The sequence below is a fragment of the Danio aesculapii genome, chromosome 4 (genome assembly GCF_903798145.1).
Source record: "Danio aesculapii chromosome 4, fDanAes4.1, whole genome shotgun sequence".
Lineage (NCBI taxonomy): Eukaryota > Metazoa > Chordata > Actinopteri > Cypriniformes > Danionidae > Danio > Danio aesculapii.
The window spans coordinates 37812097-37829650 of record NC_079438.1 but is presented as its reverse complement, the minus strand read 5'-3'; the positions used below and the strand labels follow the sequence as shown (position 1 = coordinate 37829650).

At 37.8% G+C, this 17554-nt stretch overlaps 1 protein-coding gene across 1 annotated transcript in view; it reads right to left on the bottom strand.

Annotated features, from left to right (window-relative positions):
* pawr (PRKC, apoptosis, WT1, regulator) overlaps window positions 1-17554 on the bottom strand; it is a 127646-nt gene that overhangs the window by 12983 nt on the left and 97109 nt on the right. Inside the window, 1 exon segment of the mRNA XM_056455584.1 lies at window positions 4062-4090. Coding sequence (XP_056311559.1) covers window positions 4062-4090 — 29 coding nt within the window.

Below are 17554 nucleotides of genomic sequence, written 5' to 3'. Positions count from 1 at the left end.
AAATAAACATTTCACTTGTCTCTGAAGCACTGAATATGGCAATGCAGCTGGAATTTCATGGAACCACTAGCTTCTCCTTTTGTTCCGATGCATTGTGGGTGCATCGGTAGCAATCTCAGCTGCCCGTTCTGCCGTCCACCTGTCGCACCGGCTGCGGAAGAGCCCTGGGTGTTCGAGTGTGGCTACTGGGGCAGAACGACGGGCAACTAATCAAATGGCCAGACTGTGCTTCAGATGGGCTTTTGTCTGCGTGGCCCCAGACCCACAATGCATTGCTGCATTTCTGTACAAAATGTACAAGGCTGCATCCCAAATACCATGTCTTACCCATCTTGTGGATGGCCAAGAACAGACAGCATACAACAAAAATAGGATCTCTGAATGCAAAATACTCATGAAAGAGGATGCAGAAAGTGCCTGCATGACCTACAGCAGTACATCCGCTGACATCCGAAGGTGCACTGACATGAGATCATGGGGAGGATTTGTTAATGGCTGCAAAAGTGCTGGTTACTCCCATGATAATGACAACACGGCTAATGTTAGAGGTGCACAAAACATTCAAGCTAGGTTCACATTATATACAAAATTCTTTTAAAAAGTATATATGTTCTAGTGGTGTAATGGATCACAAATCTCACGGTTCGGATCTCGCTATGGTGTTTTAGTCATGGATCGGACCATTTTTCGGACCAGCCAAAAAGAGAAGACAAATGTAATTTGCTTTCCGTTTATTACAGTAACAGTACTGCAAGAAACCTTTGGTTTCAATAAACAGAACTTAGAACCTGGGATTTTATTACGAATAAAATTAAGAAATAATCAGCTGAATAAAAATAAATTGTAAAATATTCAGAACCGTGAAAAACTCACTGTTACTACTACTACTGTAGCTGATGATGCTGAATGTAGAAATCGAACATTATAATTTGTACAACCCATGTTTTTTATTTTTTGTCTCAATTTCAATAAATGATTCAGTTATTCGCTCATAAAACTTCGTTTCATTGCTGGATGTGTCATTTTTGAAGAATTATTCAGTGGCTAATATTCATGGCTAATTGTCGCCACCTTTTGGTTAAATAATGTAATTGCTGCCTACAAATTTCATTTTTGAGCATTGATAAATCCATATGATGGTGATTTTAACCTTTACCAAAAACATCAGTGCTTTTATCTAAATTATAAACTGTAACCCATAACTAACTCAACAGACTAAAGACTAAACCTCTCTTGATTTTTGTTTTTTAAACACAGATTTGAACACCGTTTCTAAGGATTAATAAACATATGCAATTCAGCATCATTTATAACTTATGTTGCGTGGGTGTTGAGATTCTGATCTTTTAATGATTAATCGTGCAGCTTACACTGAATGCATCAGTGCAGGCTTAACACGTAGTGACAGAAACCTTTAATAACCTAAGAAACCCACCACATCCCGAATAACCCACCACAACTTCTTCCGTCATTATTATATTTTACAGGACAGCCTTAATGCTTTCATACATGTAATTTCAATGACGCAAGAGGCGATCTCTCTGTGATTGTTACAAATTTTGAATTAATCTACAAGTTTTGAAAAAAATGCATCAATCCATGGGGTCACTTGGATTGTGAATCACTGGGGTCACTGTTGCGAATCGTTGGTTGTGATCCATATGAATCACAGATCAGCCATCATCCGTTATACCCCTAATGATTTCAACACCCCATACCATTTCAGATGCATATGCCCGAGCCACCTCAGCTGACTTCTCTCGATGTGGATGAGCAGCGGCTCTACTCCAAGCTCCTCACCCTATCCATAAGAGTGCGCCCTGCCACCCTTCCAAGGAATCTCATTTCGGTCGCTTGTATCCGAGATCTTGTCCTTTCGGTCATGACCCAAAGCTCATGACTATAGGTGAGAGTAGGAACATAGATTGACCGGTAAATCGAGAGCTTTTCCTTCGGCTCAGCTCCTTCTTCACCACAAAGGACCGGTACATCGACCGCATTTCTGCTGCCGCTGCACCAATCCACCTGTCAATCTCACGTTCCATCCTTCCCTCACTCGTGAACAAAACCCTGAGATACTTAAACTCCTCCACCTGGGGTAAGGACTTTCCTCCAACCTAGGCATGGCAAACCACCTTTTTCCGGTGGAGCACCAAGGCCTCGGACTTGGAGGTGCTGATTCTCATCCCAGCCGCGTCACACTTGGCAGCAAACCGCCCCAGTGCATGCCCAAGGTCCATGTTCCATGAAGCCAACAGAACAACATCGTCTGCGAATAACAGAGATGAAATCATGTGATCCCCGAACCGAACCCCCTTTCAGGCCAAGGCTGCGCCTTTCAATTCCATCTGGGAGTATGGGGTCAGAGGCGATCTGTTGAGGGCCGTCTCGTCCCTGTATGAACAGAGTAGGAGTCTGGTTCGCATTGCCGGCGATAAGCCAGATTCGTTTCCAGCGCATGTTGGGCTGCCCCCTGTCATACTGCCATGTCATTGTTAATATCTTCTAGGTTATGGGTGCCCAAACTCGCTCCTGGAGGGCCGGTGTTCTACAAATTTTAGTTCCAACCCTAATTAAAAACACACCTGAATAGCTAATCAAGCTCTTTCTACTCTCTCTTAGAAATAAAGGTACAGGAGCTGTCACTGGAGCAGTACCTTTTTAAAAGATATTGCATATTTGTACCCAAATAGTCCACAGTGGTACCTAAAAGGTGCATATTAGTACCCAAATGTAACTAAAAAGTACCTTTGAGGTACCATTATGGACCCTTCAGGTAAAAATATGTACCTTTTGAAAAGGTTCTGCCCCAGTGACAGCCCTTGTACCTTTATTTCTGAAAGTGTAAGTATAGTAGAAATTTCCAGGCAGGTGTGTTGAGGCAAGTTGGAGCTAAACTATGCAGGACAGCAGCCCTCCAGGACTGAGTTAGGGCATCCCTGCTCTAGAGGGTACATTTCACACTTGTTCAAGTTAATAAAAAACATCAAAGTGTATGATTATCATTTTTAAATGATAAATTTTTGCTGTTCAAATTGCAGGTGTTTACTCTCTCAGTAAGCCACACCATTTAACAATATTTCATGACACATTTAAACCAAAGTTGGAAAAGCACAGCATGAGGATTCCAGCAACATAAATGAAATAAAAACCACTCTGCCATGTGCACATGTAACAGATGTACTTCCAAATCTCATGTACTGCACACACTGTAAAAGAATATAAGAATGTTTGTTCTGACAGCATGTTTTTAGGTCATTGTAACTTAATAAAATGGGTTATTCATGTTCTGACGTCATTCTATAAGTTGTGCATGCTGTTTTAAGTCAGTTTAACATAAGTTCAATTGACTTATTGGTTCATTTGATTCAGCTTAAAAATTTAAGGCAACCTGGATTTTTTGTGTACTTCAGCACATGCTTGCTGAATAGCTTTATAACAATCTTTCTAACGAATACCTTCAAAATACAATTGGATCATCGATCTCATCTCAATTGCTGCAAACGGTGTCAAATTTATGTGACGTTTTGAAGCGTTTAAGAAAAACAGCCATTGTGGAAGCAGGAAATGTTTACGTGAGAGGTGACACAGAGTCACTCTGGATGTTTCTTTGTCAGGCTCGCGCACTGTTTGCTTTGGGGTGAGGAATCGGGGGACAAACTATAGGCTCAAACTTTTCACTTCCTTTAACTTTCCTTTTAAATTTGTCCGCTCAGCTTGATACAAACAGTCCACTTGTATCCTTCAAGTGGAAACTAATTCAGGCCTGACTGCGCTGCCAACTGAGAGGACCAAAGCTCCTGGCAGTCTTACAATGGCTCTGAAAATGAGTCCAGTTAAGCCGGCCTGTCCTTTCGCAGGCTTTAAATCTTTCTTCTGACGAGACGCTTTTTTCTTGGCTATTTTGCTAAAGCAAATTTTCAAGCCGGGACACTTTCTTGGAATTTGACAGAAGCCACCAGATGACTGAATGCTCAAGAGCTGCGGTCTTTGGCTAAAACTGATCTCAGCAAATAAACGCATCTCGACTGCTGACAGATATTACATTCAGTCACACTCACCTCTTATGACTTCTGGATCTTGGAGGGTCCTGCAAAAGAAAACAAAAATAAATAAATAAAGGCATGAGAATGAGAAATTAGGCTTCAGTGGAAAAACAGACAGACAGACATGCATAAATACAGTACATAAGGATAAACATGCAGACAAGCCCACACACAACAGCCTCTGTTGGCCTTTGAACGCTGTGACTCACTCCAATCATACGCCCCTTTCTCTGATATAAACGCTCAATCAAACTAAGTAAATATATAGCAATAGACGGAGTCGCGGTAACTTACACAAAACTGACCCTTATGATTGTGTTTCTTTGCTCCACAGAATGCATCAAAACAACTTCCATCATTGCCATGACCTACAGGTTACGTTTAGCATTCTCAAACTCTCACTCAGGACTGATATCCAACTGTTAACACTTTCACACCAAGTGCCATATTTAGTTAGTTAAAACTAGTTTCGAGATTTCAGATTCACCGCAAAACAGATACTCGGATATCTCATTATTTTTATTTGTGTCTGAGTGCGTGCTCCTGTTTTCCATTACATTAAACTAATTGTTTCTCTTATTGCCTCCAACCCCCTCCAAATATTATTTGGCTGAAGCAACATGATGGTAATCTAAATCTGCACCACCACTATGATATCATCATCTCATTAAATACACAAAGATCAAGGAAAAAAATGGGGAAATATGCAATTTTAGCCATAATAAAGCATAATCAAAAAAGGCCTGAGCCTATTCTTGTTGTGAATCTAAATTGCGGTTGCTGAGAAATTAAACCTCCGAGCAAAGTAGCCTGCAAGTTTCAATCAAATGCACAGCCTAAGCCTCGCAAAATAGTTCAAAGCAATGCCGCATTCTACCTTCAAAATCGGTCCAAACATATGCTCTTACAATCTGTTTCTGCTCTGATTGAGAATGATTCATCCTGCATGTTCAACCTCCTAAATACAAATGTGATTGTCTTCACAGTGTTTCTTCTCATTTATAAATTGCTTTCTCTAGCCCACATATTTTCAGTCTGATGCCGTCAATAGCATATCAAATAATGCTCAACAGATAACTTTTGCGCGGGGGGTGGGGGGGGGGGTGGGGGGGTGTTGGGTGTTGGGGTTTGGGGGGGGTCGGACTATGCTGACCATTTTCTCTTTTAGCCAAAAACCAATAATGCCACAATATCCATTCCTATTTTAATCAACATGTTTTAAATCACGTACTTAGTATGAGTAGACACTGAGGTCAACCATATTCCGCCAGGGTGCTCTCACTTTTAAAAATTAAGGCTTCACTATTGGCAGAGGTATAAGAAACACAACTAAAGCCTCAGATCATTAGGATCAAGTAAATTTGAAATTACAAAGAGTTCATTCAAAGCAAGGAGAATTGGCCTTAAGCTACTATGGACCCCACTATAGGGATGCTCATTTCAGTTAATTTTGTCAAACGACAACCACTGCTCGTTTACCGAATATTAACAGTTAACTGGTCAGACTAATATTAAATGATTATTTAATAAAAAAAAAAACTGACGTGTCTATTTTGTGTCTGACACATTAAATATTGCATTTTTAAATACTGATTTACTTTAACACGCGAACATATTAGCAACAGAACATAACAACAGAGCATCTTACAACAGCATAGAAAAACAGAATAAACTAACTAATAAGAATAAAATAAATAGTCCTGCCCTAAAGATTTTTTTACTTATGGCCCGTTTTCACTGAGTGGTACGGTTCAGTACGCTTTTATGTACCACTTTTTGAGTACCCTTTGCAAAAGGGTACCTAGCACGGCAAAAGGGTACCAAAAGGCGGAGCTAGAAGCGCAGCTGAACGTTATTGGTTTACAGAGATACGTCACTCACTTGTGCAACAAGACAAGAATGAAAACAAAGGAACCGCCATGTTTTAAATGCACAGCCGAGACATTACACCATAATAATATATACATATAATAATGAGCCATGGTCGACCCAAGCTCAAACAAACCTTGTCGTCTTGATGAATAGCCGCAAAACCAAAAAGAAGAGCAGATTCTACACTGTGCCCAGTAGTTTTTTTACAAGCCTGTCTAAAACACGAGCGGTTTTGCTTTCTCGCTTCTATATTTGAGCTGATGATAATAACGTGCGTGTGATTATTAAATCGCTTCTGACATCCGATCCTGTCAGAAACGAACAAACGTGAGACTGACGGGCGAAAAAAAACAGAGAAGCCGGAAAAAACAAAGGAGCAAATAATTTTTTTCAACAAACTGCCATGTTTAACTATTATCATCATCACCTTTTGGACTATTATGAACTCGGAATGATGGAATTACTTTCTAACAGAGGTTACATGTGCTGGCAAAGTTTAAAGATACAGATGAGAGGTTTGCACTGACTGGGCTATATGTTGCGTGTTGTTTTTGAATCTGAAAAAGGACTAAATGTATCCTGTGTGTAGTTTTTCTGTAATTGGTAACATATCAGAGACTGTAAGGGTCTGTATGTGTTCATATATGTTGCATTTGTTTATTCGTTTTATGTAATAGCACACGTCACAGTAGGTTTTTTCGCATCATTGACTTGCAGTTATAATCAAATAATTTTCAAAGAAAGGTTAGAAATGAACATTTATACACAACTATTTGTGTGTAAATGCATCTGTTTTGTGAGAAGTGCTTCTCATATGATACAGCATATAAACGATCCATACAGCTTTACTGTAGACATTTTTTCGAACGAAAATGACATTGACCGACCTCCGAAAAGACAAACTGAATCCTTTTTAAGAATGCTGTTTTATTCCCATCATTTGTTTTTTCTTCCATTAAATGAAAATATCAGGCTACATTAAATCGATCGCTCCATGGAAAATACTAATTTAATTAACCCTCCACTGTCATTCTTGTATCACACACCTCTGTCAACATTTTTAATAGAAGTCATTACTTTAAAGATTATGTCTTAATGTGAGCATGCTGCATGTGCGCACGCTGTGTGACTTTGTTACTGTGTTACGGTCCCACGAGTTAACAAATATGTGTTGCACATTTATGCAGCCAATTAAAAAAAAACATTTATTTAATTTTTTTAATCGTTTAACGGATACAATTAATAGTTAACGGTGAATCGGTTATGAGCATCCCTATTTCCCACTGCTGGAATCAGCTTCCAGAAATGATCAGATGTGCTCCAACATTAGGTATATTCAAATCAAGACTGAAAACACGTCTGTTTAGCTGTGCCTTTACCGAATGAGCACTGTGCTACGTCCCACAGATTGCACTATTGTCTTTTTTTTTCATTCTTTTAAAACCCGTTTTAACACATTTTAATCTGTTATTAATTCTTGTTTATTTTATTCTTCTTTATGTAAAGCACTTTGAATTACCATTGTGTATGAAATGTGCTATATAAATAAATTTGCCTTGCCTTAAACTGTGTGTCAATGGGAAGTAAAATTTGCTGTAATGTAGTACAATTTTCAGTTTCCTAATTAAAAGCAAGTCCCATTCAAACCCCTACCCTGCCATCCCCCACCCCCACCATATCATATTTACATTTCTTAAGCTGTTACTCTTTTACACTCACAAATACATTACATCGTTGAAGTCAAATGGCTTGTGAATGAACACTATTGACTAGCATGCATTCTAATGACCTTGTTTTCTATAATACAAGCTATACATATCACATACTGTATAGCTGTTGCATATTTGCAAAGCTAAAACACATAAATGCAATGAAAAAACATTTTGGAGACATAAAAACTTGGGAGCAAAGAAAAAGAAGATAAAGTCTGAGCAGAAAGAGAGAGAGAGAGAGAGAGAGAGAGAGAGACTGGGAGGCTGAGATGGAGAAAGCAAATATATTCATTGTATTCAGCCCAATTTCTTTTCTGATAAACTGCACATTGCTTAAAAAGGAAATTCATAGCTGTTTGCCATCTGACGGCCTTTGTGATTTTGACAGCTAATTTAAAAGGTAAAATCGCAGGATCTCACAAGTCCAGTGTAATAAAGTCCAGCACAGGCCCGCTCTGGCATTCTGGAGCTGCGCTCGTGTGCCCTAAATCTTGCTGTATGCCATAAACATTCAAATCGTTCTGGAGAAAAGCCGACTGGCCCGTGCACATTTCAAATTTACCCACACTCCCTTCGTGAGATTGAATACAAACGCTGAAAGCCCTTAGTTTATGGTGCAAAAAATATAATTAAATAAAATGTCAAAAATAAAAAGCAAAGGCTGAGAATTCCAGCAGTTAGGCAACGTTTTAAAAGGAAACTGCATTTAATTGCACTATGCAAATGTGCCTATTCTCCATCACATCATTAACAGGCGCCTTTGTCAGGTGAAAATTACACTGCCTCTATCTTGTCGTTCTTCTTTCTGGGGTCAGTTTTGGTGACGCATGGGAAATCTCCCCCAGAGCATCCAGCGTCTTCATACCAGAAGTGCTAATTAAAAATGCAAATGAGTATCTTTAAGACTCTAAATTAACCCCATATAGTCATGCAACTGATGCGTCTTAAACCCTAGTAAGATTTCTACTTGTGTGTCTGATAATATGTCCTAATCAATGTCCCAAAAAAATTGACATATTTTGCCAGAATCACAGAGTAGGAGATTATTGCTCTCACTCTTTTATCACGAAGTCATGAGTTCACACGCATTTAGATACCTTTCATCAGTAACAACATCTAGAACTAAAACTCATGTCTATATATTGACAGGACTTTTTTGTGACGTTCTGTAACGTGAACTGAACCATAATAGACAACACGGTATGACAAAGTCATTGTCCTCTGACCGGAGCTGCTCCTCTTAATTTTGTGGTCTACGCACAACTCAAATGGTCTACTTTTTACTGACATATAAAAGCTGTCAGTTTAATTCAATTATGATTTGATAGATGAAGTTGTGCATTTATTCATTTAGAATACACTTTTAATCCAAAGGAACTTACAAATGAGGAAAACAACAAGCAATTTATCATAACAGAGAGAATAAACAGCAATTGATCATAATACTATGACATCATTTAGATTAGCAAAACTACAACATGAATGGCTTAAAAATTAACCGCTTAGAGCTTGTTTGTTTGTTTGTTTTACTAAGATGCAGTAAACAGCAGTGTTGCCGGCTGTCTCTTAATTAAAAGGATAGTTAACCCAGAAATGTCAATTTTCTCATTATTTATTCACTCTTCGCTTGTTCCAAGCCTTTCGAGTTTCTTTCTTCTGTTGGACACAAAAGAAGATATTCTGAAGAAAGCTGGAAACCTGTAACCATTGGATTCTATAGTATTTGTTTTTCATACTATGGATGTCAATGGTTATGGGTGCTACGTGCTTGTGTTGTTCCATTTTGTGTATCTCTATCTCTCTCTACTTTTGCTTTCTTAGGTTTAGGTCATTGGTCCATTCACCTGTCAATCATTCACTATCACCAATAGGCAAACCCCCCTGAGATAAATGAGACCATCAGATCACTCTCCAGCCCACCTTTGTACCCCCTTGTTGTGTTATATTGCAGCTTACTTAATAAAACATTGTCCAATCACATATTGTGCTGTTTGTTTTCATTGTGTTTACACTCCCTCCACCCTCTCTAACATTTGCATTATCCAATCCATCCACTATATCTCCATTGTTTACAAGGCTTAGACAAAGCATACAGGTGTAAATGTCACATGACATACACAGCAACATGTGGGACTACTTTTTGTATAGTACATTAGGTTATGGACAAATGCCACCGCTTGCTACTGTTTGTTACACAGAGTAGAATGGTTAGGATACGCGGAAGACCTCTTCATGTGTTTGTTTATTTTTGATTAGTTACATACCACCTATGTTCCTTCTGCCAGCTCAATTTTCCCACATTTAGATTATAGATTGGTGAAGTTTTTTCCTTGCCACTGTCGCCACTGGCTTGCATGGTTCGGGATCTGTAGAGCTGCGCATTGATGGATCTGCTCTTCAGTGTTTGGACTTTCAGCAGTGAATATTACCCAAACTGAACTGAGCTAAACTGAAAGGAACTTAAACACTGAAAACTGGACTGACACTGTTTCAATTTACTATGATCTTCTATGTGATGCTGCTTTAACACAATCTACATTGTAAAGCTGCTATAGAAATAAAGGTGAATTGAATTGAATTATATTTTTTCATTATACATTTACAATTTACAATGTATTTATTTGTTTGTGGGTTTTCATCTTTCTTCAAAATGTCTTCCTTTGTGTTCAACACGAGAAAGAAACTTCTTGAGGATGAGTAAGTAGCGTAAATTTGCATTTTTGGGTTAACTATCCCTTTAATGCCAGTGGCTGGGTGTTTTCTCGGTAACACTTTATTTTGATGGTGCATTTGAGTATTAGTAGACTGTCTGCTTAATATCTGTTGATACTGCTCCTTCAACAGACATTTAACTGACTACAAGAAATTTTGCAAGTGCATGTCAACTTACACTAACCCTAACCCCAACCTAACAGTCTACTTATAATCTAATGAGAATTAATTGCAATGTAACTTAAATTAAAGAAACGGACCATCAAAATAAAGTGTGACCGTTTTCTATCCTCCCATTCAAAGCAAAAACTTTGATATATATGGTCTTCAACCAGTTTTCAACATTTCTTTTACAGAACAACCTGCTGGAATCTAACCAATCGAGCTTCAAAAGTGGCCATTCCATTGAGACTGAACTACCGTCAGTCACTAAAGCCCTGTGGATTGTTAAAGCTGGTTCCAAATCATCACTTCTACTGGTCCTGTCTGCTGCCTTTGACAGAAAATCCTCAGATTCTCCTATCTACCCTCTCATCAATGGATATTACTGGAGCCTCGCTCCGCTGGTTTGAGTCATACCTTACCGGTAGGTCTTTCAGTGTTGTCTGGAGTGGAGAGGTATCTAAAGCACATCAGCTGGTCACGGGGGTTACTCAGGGATCAGTTCTTGGCCCCCTTCTCTTCTTCATTTACACCGTATTGCTGGGTTCCACCATTCCAGAACATGGCTTTTCTAATCCATTGCTATGCTGACGACACACTGCTCTAGCTCTCATTTCATAGAGATGATCCAACAGTGACTACATGGATCTCACACTGGCTGCACGGATCTCACACGAGGACATCTCGGCTTGCAAGAAAAAAAAAATCAGCACCTACAGCTTTATCTGGCTAAAAACAACTTTTTGTCCTCCCTGCAACTCAGACTATACGTCATAACTTCAGGATCTACAATTATCCCTTCCAATTTAAACAGGAATCTACACTTTAAAATCCAAGAGTCAACTTTATCAAATTAATTGAGTGTAGGTAATTAAAAATTTACTTCATTTTGAGTTCATTTTACTCATTTGAAAGGAGATTTGAACTCATTGTTAAAGGTAATGGGTTAATTAAATACCTCATTACTTCAACTTAAATGGTGTACGTTCACAGTACTCATATAGATTAGTTTTTAACTCAAATGGTTTGTTGCAATCGGTTTGAGTTGCTTTAATTATTTGAGTTTTACAGTACTGAGTTGGTTTAAGTTTTCTTAATTTTTTTTGTTTTACTGTGCTCAAATTGCTTCGTTTACTCAAATGGATCAAGTTCATAGCACTCGTTAGGGTTACTTTTTGAACTTAAATGGTTTGTTGCAATCGGTTTCCTCAAATGTTTGAGTTACCTTAACTTAGTGGAATTTACAGTGTAGGCATGATCTTTTAATTTTCAATTTAATTTTCAAAGATCACATTGCAAAAATAGCATGATCATACAGGTTTGCACTTTACAACATTAGAAAGGTCAGACCGAGTAGTCAGCATAGCTTCTTGTTCAATCTCTTGTCATTTCTAGACTGGACTACTTTAATGCTCTCCTAATTGGTCTTCCATCATCCACTATGAAACCTCTCCAAATAATTCAAACTGCTGCAACTCATCTGGACTTCAACAAGCCCAAGTCACACATCTCTTTATGTCCCTGAAAAGCAGATGATGCTCGTAATAAATTCAGAAGGTCTAATGCTTGCACCCTCCTCCTATACTCCCCCCTGAAGGTGGGTAACTTCATGGTACTACCACAGAGAGGCTCCAAATCACTTTCCAGAACCTTTTCATTTAATGTTCCTCATTGGTGGAATGATCTCCCCAATTTCACATGGACTGTTGAATCCCTGGCAATGAACAAAAGGCACCTAAAAATACATCTTTTCTGTGAGCACTTATCTCTGTAAATCTCTTATTCCTTGCCTACTGTAATGTACCTTCAATTTTTGGAGTACTTGATCTAAGTACTGTCTCATTATGATGAGTCGATTGATGCTTTCCTCATTGTACGTCTTTTTTTTTATATAAAAGCATCTGCTAAATGACTATATGCAAAGGTAAAGATGTGGTTGACGGATCATTCCACCAGCAACCAACAGTATATAAGAAGCTTCTTTCAAGTTGTTGTGATGGTCCTCTCTGTAATGCTCTCTACCAACCGTTATGTCCAAAAAATGTTAGATTTCCTTTAATTGTGCATATGAAACTTTATCCTTTTGAAAATGATGACCATATCAAATTTTTGGCCCATAATTTTTATGCCTGAATATTACTGTAGCTACGATATGCTGTATAGACAGCAATTTGGATCCTTTAGGTTATGAACATACTGTATGTGGCTGTGATGCCAACACTGTGTTCTGAATGCCTCAAAATGCAGTCAAGCTATTCAAATGACTGGTTCATGAGAAAGAATCTGAAATGAATCTGTACCTTTCTGAAAAATGAATAATGTGGAAAAGCGCTAGACAGAATTATTTCTAGGTAGGGAGCTTACTGAGTTTGAAGGCAAAGCTTCAAAATACGAGAAGACTACTACACAGAGCCCAGATGGAGCTGAGTTTTCCAACTATGAACTGGCGCCACACTGGAGCGAGATGATCCTGTGGAATGTTCCGTACGGTTCTGCGAGTTCTAGCGGTTCTCCGGTATCACTTTGTGTTTTCCTTGTATGGCAGAAAAAAGGTAAAGCACAACTAAACAGAAGCAGATGGAGGCCTTGAGCTGATCAGGACGAGATGTCTCTGATGTTGGAGAGAAAAGCAGCAAAACAACACACACACACACACATAAAACCAGAAGGCAAAAACTTGTCCTGGTGTAAAATATCTAGGAATTGTGCTCATGAAGTTATGATATTTTAATTTACTGCATCCCTAAATTACCGGCAGCCTTGAACAGACTGATTAGCGAATATCCAGAGACGCATCGTGTGCATCCGACCCTGTAATCGGTGAACCTGAGAGCTGTCAGGCATGGCATTAATACTGAAGACAGCTCGTAGTTTACGACCGTGTCTAGTGGGAGGTCAGAGAGCAGTGAAATATGGCATGGTATTCCACAAAAGCCATTCCAAACAACTGATGAATGCAGCAGCTAAAAATCTGCGCATTTTTGAGAAGCTCTGCAATCACGTGTCTGACAAAGATCTGCCATCGTGACGTCTAGAAAAGGACAAATATAATGTTACCTTTGTCGTCACTTGTAATAAGAGGGAACACTCTGAAACCCTTCTGGATGTTGCTCTCATTATGTAACACCACACAAGCGACGGTTTCATGGAGTGACATTCTCCACAACAGAACAATTATGCTCACCAAAAAAAAAAAAAAAAACGCATTGTAGGTCAGCTCGTTTATTGATGTAAAATAAGTTACTTCAAGTGCAGTAAAAACAGTAACGGTAAGAATGTACCAAAAATCATGTTAGGTTAGATGTACAGTTAACTATTTATAGTGTATGTATAGTTAGCTTACCTCTCCGGTATGTCAAATATGGATAAGTTTAAAAATTGCTCTCACATCCAGTCCAGAGTTGTGTTCATATCTATGATTTTGTTTACTTATACAGTGGTCCCTCATTATTCGCGGGAGTTACGTTCTAAAAATAATCCGCAAAGTAGTCAGCTTTTTTTTTTACAATAATTATAGATGTTTTAAAGCTGTAAAACCCCTCACTACACACTTTATCCACTTTTCTAAGACAGGCATTAACATGTTAACAATTTTCTCTCTTGTTTAAACTAGGCATGGGCCGGTATAAGATTCTGACGATATGATGACTTTGGATAAAAACATCACAGTTTCACTGTATCACGGTATTGTGATTACGGCTCGAAAATATATTGTTTTTAAATGTCTGGATGAAAAACACAAACTTTTGTCACCTTTGAAAACAATATATTTTATTTTTTGAAAGATTTATAATATTTTGGAGCAGTAAACATGTCAGGCTAAATAATTCAAATAAATCATTGACTTCTGCTGTCTTCATTGGTTTCAAAAACACAGATTTCTTGACAATTTAAAACGGCATCTTTGGATATCTTTTCTGCTGGAGATACTGTTGTCCTAAAAAAAAAAAAAAAAAAATGTAAATAAAAAAATCTTACACATACCTTAGGAACGGTTATAAGAAGAATTTGTCGGTTTTAAAACCTTGACTTTTCCAAACCACGCTATACCTTGAAAACGGTTATCGTCCCATGCCTAGTTTACACACTCTCAAAGTTTAATCCTCTGTAGAAAAATAAGACCAGTATTATAGAATGAAACTAAAGATCAAAACCATTTGATCTTCATTTATTTATTCCATAATGGCACCTTACGCGATTTGGCCTTAAATCAAAATCTCGATTAGGATTTATGAACAATTATTTTATTTATTTATTTTAAAAAAATGTTGCCCTCATAGTTCACTGGCAAGTTTTATATGCCGTCTAAAGGCATCTCTGGAGCAACGTCTAATCATCATCAATGTAGTGCAAAGCAAGACTTAAGAATTGTCCTACTTGACCAGAGATCAGATGTGGCAGCAAAGTGGCCGCAGAAGTAGAAATCAGCCATGGCCTTTAACAGAGCGGGGTCACGTAACATGTAGGGAAAATAATTGAAAAATCGTCCTGGAAAAATTTTATCGAATATAGGTTCCGAATGTCGATTTCAATTACTTTTCGATTAATCGCCCAGCCCTACACTCTATAGCCGCATAACTTCTACCTTCCTTTAGCATGTCCAGAAGTACGAATTTTTGTGCCATGGTTAGCATCTTCCTCTGCCTTTTGGGTGCTACCGCAGGTGCCTTTGATGGTGCAGAACTTTTCGTCTACATTGTGGGAAGAAAACTTGCAAACATACAGTAGAGCGCTTCAGAGCCACACTGCTAGCGATCGAAGATTTATGTAAAATTGGCAAGCTGAACGCATCACAGGAGTCAAAGCACGAAGGAGATTGATTGACAGTGGTCTAAAGCCAGTCAGAACGCAGAACACAATGAGCTTTACAAAAAAAAGCTCCACTTTCATTTCATTTTATGTCCACACATGTAATGGAATGACAATAAAGAACAACTTGATTTGACTTTTTGACCAATCTAAGGCAATTTTCTTGCACATTTTGTCAGTAAAGCCGGTTGTGGTAAACCTCCAACACATACATACAGATGGAGCAGGGTAGCAAAATTTGATTTTAGTCACTCAAAATTGGCATCAAGATAACCGTTCTGTGATGATGACAGCTTTTTGTGTAGCTGTCAAATAACTATAACACTGTGTAGTGCTGCATGTGAAAATACCACATATGATGACATGTTTTTACTTCCATCTCATTTTATAACTTCAGCTAAGTTTGAAATCCTCGTGTGAGATGATTCTATAGTTGTGTGTTTATTATTGAAGCTGAATCAAAGCAACTTCTGTTTATAATGCAACTCCTGGGTTTCTTTATGGCTATTTGAAGTTTTCGTTGGAGAGCGCATTCTCAACTCGACTTGGCTTTACTTGACTTCTTGACTAATCTAAGGTCATTTTATTGCACATTTCTTCAGTAAAGCAGTTCGAGCAAACCTCCAGCACATATGTGCAAATGGAGCAGAGTTTACTGAAGTCGTAGTTTAATAATATGCTATGCAAAAACTGATTTCAGTCACTCAACTCAAAATGGCATTGAGATAACCGTTCTGTGATGATGACAACTTTTGTGTAGCTTCTCAATTAACTATGGCACTGTGTAGTAAATGCTACATGTGAAAACACCTAGTGTATTAACATGGCTTTACTAAAAACTCACTCCAGATAAATGCTTTAAATGGTTTTGATTATCTAGGAATCAAAATAACCCCTAAATTAAACCAACTTGGTTCAAAAAATGATGAATCCCTTATTGCTAAATTCATTGAAGTAACGACTAGATGGATGACACTGCCTTTTTCCTCTAATGGGAAGAATAAACGTGATTAAAATGAGTATATTACCCAAATGTTTATATATTTTCCAATCATTACCGCTTCCCCCTCCCCCTACATTATTTTCAAGAATAAGGAAACTACTTTCAAATTTTATTTGGAATAACAGGGCTCCAATTACCAAATTTTGGGCTGTATAGTTAAGAGCTGCATTGTACTGGTTCTCTTGTAAAGCTCCTATAGCTTGGTTGTATGTTGAAAAGTTGGCAGCAAAAGGCCTGACCCTTGACAGCTTTTTATATTCATCAACTCTTAAAGAACTAAAACAAAAGACAGATAATCCACTTGTAAAAAAAAAAAAAAACACTATTGTAATTTGGTAGGAAGCCCATAGATGTCCTGGATTATGTATACTGAATATGTATGAAGACAGTTGTGCTTTGTCTACTAAAGAAAGAAAATTGATTTATTTATGTTTAATACAAGCAAGACGTTGTATTGCTTTATGTTGGAAAAAAGTTACAAATCGCCCCTCCATTGGACCTCCGTTGAGAAACCTAATAACATGTTTGGCTCTTGAAAAGCTCATATAATAAGAAATAAATCCTGGGAGGTGTTTTGGAACTCTGTGAAAAATGGAAATATTGAAGAAGCTATGGAAGTCTGAACTTGTGGAATGTGGAATGGTGCTTGATTAGATTTCTTTTTTTTTTTTTTTTATTAAATAATTTATTTTCATATTATTTTTATTTTTAATAATTTTTTTAATAAAAATAATTATGATTTTTTTTCCTGAGCCTGTCTGGCTAAGTATTGGGTATTGGGGTTTGAATTATTGTATAACCTTGAAAAAACTCAATAAAGACATGTTATACAAAAAAAAAAAAAAACTCACTTCATATCTTCAGTCGAGTGTTTGAAATCCTTGTGTGAGAAGATTTTATGTTCGTGTGTTTATTATTGAAGCTGAATCAAAACAACTTCTGTTTATAATACAATTTCTGTATTTCTACATGCTTTTTAAAAAGTCTGTTAGAGAGTGCACTACTCGACTGTATTTCATGGATAAATTATTAATTTCAATATAATAAATCAATTAGGTTCAAGTCCCGGCTGGGTCAGTTGGCATTTGTGTGTAGAGTCTGCATGTTCTCCCCATGTTGGCGTGGGTTTCCTCTGGGTGCTTTGGTTTCCCCCCACAGTCCAACGACATGTGGTATAGGTGAATTAAATAAACTAAATTTCCCGTAGTGTATGAGTGAATGAGTGTGTTTGGATGTTT